Genomic DNA, 4,305 nt, shown 5'->3' on the forward strand with positions numbered 1-4,305 from the left:
GTTCTCCAGGTTTTTTTCGAACAGATGCTTTGGGACGCATTTATACAGTTAGTCCAGCCAATATTGAATGTTTTTACTTGCGACTTTTGTTGGTGAACGTACATGGACCGCAATCATTCCAACATTTACGAACTATCAATGATCAAATGTGCGCCACATACCGTGAAGCATGTCAACAATTGCATTTGCTGGAAGATGATACACATTGGGATGCTACGCTTCGTGATGCAACAATTTCATCTCCACCAAATCAAATTCGTATGTTATTTGCGATCATAATATCAACATGTTTTCCATCAAATCCACTGGAATTGTGGAATAAATACAAAGATTTAATGGCTGAAGACATTTTGATTCGACTTCAACATCGTTCCAATGATCCTGCATTGCTGCTGACATTGGAAATGTATAATGAAGTCTTGATAATGATCAAAGATTTGTGCAAATAAAGCATTAGGGCAATTAGGATTGACTCAATCAAATCGTCCAATGCATGATCGTGATGAATTGCGTGCGTTCGTACAAACGTATACTCCACAATTAAATGATCAACAAAAAGATGCATATGACAAAGTGATGCAAGCTGTCAATAACAACACTGGTGGATTGTATTTTTTGGATGCACCTGGCGGCACTGGAAAAACACTTTTGATTTCATTGATATTGGCAACGATTCGGTCGGAACGAAAAATCGCATTGGCACTTGCTTCTTCCGGTATTGCAACTACATTACTTGATGGCAGCCACACAGCACATTCCGCCTTGAAATTGCCATTGAACATGCAAGCAATTGAAACACCAACATGCAGTATTTCAAGGAGTTCTGGAATGGCTAAAGTCTTGCAACAAACATCGATTATTTTATGGGACGAATGTCCAATGGCCCATAAAAAATCTTTGGAAGCCTTAAGTCGAACATTGCAAGATTTGAGACAGAGTCAACAGCTGTTTGGCGGTGCATTAATATTGTTATCTGGTGATTTTCGTCAAACGTTGTCTGTTATTCTGAGATCAACACCAGCTGATGAAATTAAAGCATGTTTGAAAAGTTCATTTTTGTGGGCACACGTAAAAAGGCTTTCGTTGACGACCAATATGCGTGTGCGTCTTCAAAATGATTCATCAGCACGTGAGTTTTCAAAGCAATTGCTGAAGATTGGCGATGGAAAAATTGCAAGTGATCAAAATGGGTTTATCATGTTACCGAATAATTTTTGCATAATTGTATCATCCAAACAAGAACTCGTTGATCGCGTTTTCCCAAATATTGTTCAAAATTACAATAACCATGATTGGTTACGAAAACGTGCAATTTTAGCACCAAAAAATATCAATGTCAATGAAATCAATTTCCACATCCAGGAAAAATTGCCAGGTGATTCGGTAACGTATAAATCCATTGATACTGCTATGAATAGTGAAGACGCAGTCAATTATCCGGTCGAATTTTTAAATTCTTTGGAACCACCAGGCATGCCACCGGATAATTTGAATTTGAAAGTTGGTTCATTGATTATACTTCTCCGAAATCTTATTGCACCGAGACTTTGTAATGGGACGAGACTTTCAGTGAAGAAATTGATGCCAAATTTAATTCAAGGTGAGTGGAGTTAATTTAGAGGAAGCTTGCTTTTCCCACGGTCAACTGTACGTTGCATGTTCGAGAGTTGGAGCGCCAAAAAATTTGTTTATTTATGCACCACAAAATAAAACAAAAAATGTTGTGTATACAATTGTATTAAATTAAACGTTGCTTTTCTTTTTCCGAAATAAAAATAAAAATTATTTCATTTTATTTTGTACGTTATTGTGTTTACAAATCAAATCTGTTTAGGAATCAATTTTTTATCGAATTGCAAGTCATTTTGGACGAAAATATAATAAAAAATTGAATGCTCCAGGAGGAACTGGAAAAATATTTTTAACTTTATTTATTTTAGCATAATTTATTTAGCGTAAAAAATTGAAATGGAAATTAAAGAATCAAAGTTTAATTACAAGTTTTTATCGGCTCTTTCACCTTACCTGTATATAGGTGACCACCACAATCAAATATTAAAAAAGTACAGAAAAGGCTATTGTGACATCTTTAGAAAGTATGTTGAATGAAAAAAATCAACTAATTCAACTGTTTAAACATTTTACGAGTTCTATAAAGAAAACTTAATATGAAAAATTTCTTGCGATATAAAACAAACATTTTATGTATGGTGGTGCGAAGCCCACTGGGTAATGCTAGTGCTAGTGCTAGTCTATATACAGGGTTGGCCATATTAAACTGACCCATTGAGTAACCCTATAACTTTTTACTGTAATTTCAGATCAGCTAATGACATACTGCGTTGGAAGCGTCAGTCGAAGGAGATTTATACCATGAAACAGTACACCCCAATAGAACGCGCTGAAATTGTTCAGCTGTACATTCAAAATTCCTTCTCGATTGTAAAAACGCAACGTGCGTGGAGAAAAAAAAATAAAGTGAAAAGTGCGCCGTCAAAGAACGCAATCAAGCAAATGCACAAAAGATTTTTGTCTTCCGGCACTGTGGCTAATACCCGACGTCCAAATAAAAAGCGGCCAAGACGATCTAACGAAAATATCGCGGCCGTACGAGCCAGTATCGAGTCATCGCCGCGAACGTAAGGTAATCGTCGTTCTGCTCAGTTGGATATCCCTCGGACCACTCTACGACGTATCATTCGTTTGGATTTGGGGATATTCCCGTACAAAATACAACTAAATCAACAACTGTTGCCGGCCGATAAGCCTCGTCGTCCGAATGGCCCAAACTGATGAGGATTTTTGGCATCAAATCATTATGAGTGATGAGGCCCATTTCTCCTTGAACGGAACCGTAAATAAGCAAAATTGCCGTTTCTACGCCACTGAAAACCCTCAAAGTATTGAAGAGGTACCTCTCCACGACCAAAAAGTTACAGTTACGCCACCGGACTTTTTTCTTTGGGGCTATTTGCAATCTAAGGTTTACGTCAACAAGCCAAAGACACTAGGCGCACTTAAGGCCAATATCCGACGGGAAATAGCCGCCATATCGGCCGAGACGCTGGCCAAAACTATGGAAAACGCCGAAAAACGGGCACATTACGCTATACGAGCTAAGGGCGACCACTTGCGCGATATCATATTCAAAAAGTGATGTAAACGAATCTCCTTGAACTAAATTAAATGTTTTTCACAATGAAACACAAAAAAATGTTTCTTTTTCCATATTTTTTTAATAATCACATGGGTCAGTTTAATATGGCCAACCCTGTATATAAAAAGAAGTTACATTTCCTTGGTAATCTTATAACTCAAGAACCGCTAAACCGATTGATACAAAAATTTTAGAGTTCTTTTCTATCTTTGAGGAGGTGGTTTGTGTGAAGTTTGATTGAAATCGAGGCAGCCGTTCCTGAGTTATGACATTTTATGTGAGTAATGGTTTCCTCTCAAACGAAATGCCTGTATGGGAAAAACAACAACAAATAGACAGCCGATTATGAGCGTTTCTGTTACACTGTTGTGGTTGTAAGTGTATTATGTTAATATTAATTTGCTGTCGTTGGAATTCAGTTGACAGTTCTCTGTTGTGCTTTGAGAACTTTTATATCGTGCTCTCATTGCGAACAGACATACTTTTGGTGAGTGTTAACCATGTGTTTGTTTTAACCACGTACACACATTGAACTTTGAATAATATTTATTTTTATATACAATATATTATCGTCCAAAATGACTTGAAATAATTTTCAATGTTTTGCTTTTACATTCAACTAGTAATATACTGTACTGAAAGAATGCCACGTGCAAGACGAGTAAACATTGGCAGACGTTCACGTCAATCAAATGCTACAGCGTTAAATCGAAGATCACAAAGTGAAGAAGATCATGTTCGACGAAATGAAGTGGAAACACAACGACACAGACGGAGAAATCAGTCGGTTAATAGTGAAGCACCAAGAAACCGTCGTGGGCGTACGTCCGTTTATGATATACGTCAAATGGAACGCGCGGCTTTCAATTACGATGCCACCATTGATTACAGCATGCATGCCTACATTGGCTAAATGAATATAGAATGTATACATTGCAAAGCAATCAAATTCAGAAACGAAACGCCTCGGATGTGCTGTGCTGGTGGGAAAGTCAAATTGCCGGTGCTAGAACTTCCGCCGGAACCTTTGCATTCATTGGTTTTTGGCAATTCACCAACGTCGAAGCATTTCCTCTTAATCAATAAAAATACAATTCATGCTTTCAAATGACATCTTTTGGAGCTACAAATATTATGAGAGATGGATT

General features: G+C 37.4%; 1 protein-coding gene across 1 annotated transcript; it reads left to right on the forward strand.

Annotated features, from left to right (window-relative positions):
* The first annotated feature begins 489 nt into the window (after window positions 1-489).
* Window positions 490-4,070, forward strand: LOC128870078 (ATP-dependent DNA helicase pif1-like). Its single transcript, XM_054112677.1, has 2 exons — window positions 490-1,600; window positions 3,781-4,070. Exons 1-2 carry the CDS (start codon window positions 490-492, stop codon window positions 4,068-4,070), a joined length of 1,401 nt encoding a protein of 466 aa, XP_053968652.1.
* Window positions 4,071-4,305: the final 235 nt, after the last annotated feature.

Source organism: Anastrepha ludens, chromosome X (genome assembly GCF_028408465.1).
Source record: "Anastrepha ludens isolate Willacy chromosome X, idAnaLude1.1, whole genome shotgun sequence".
Lineage (NCBI taxonomy): Eukaryota > Metazoa > Arthropoda > Insecta > Diptera > Tephritidae > Anastrepha > Anastrepha ludens.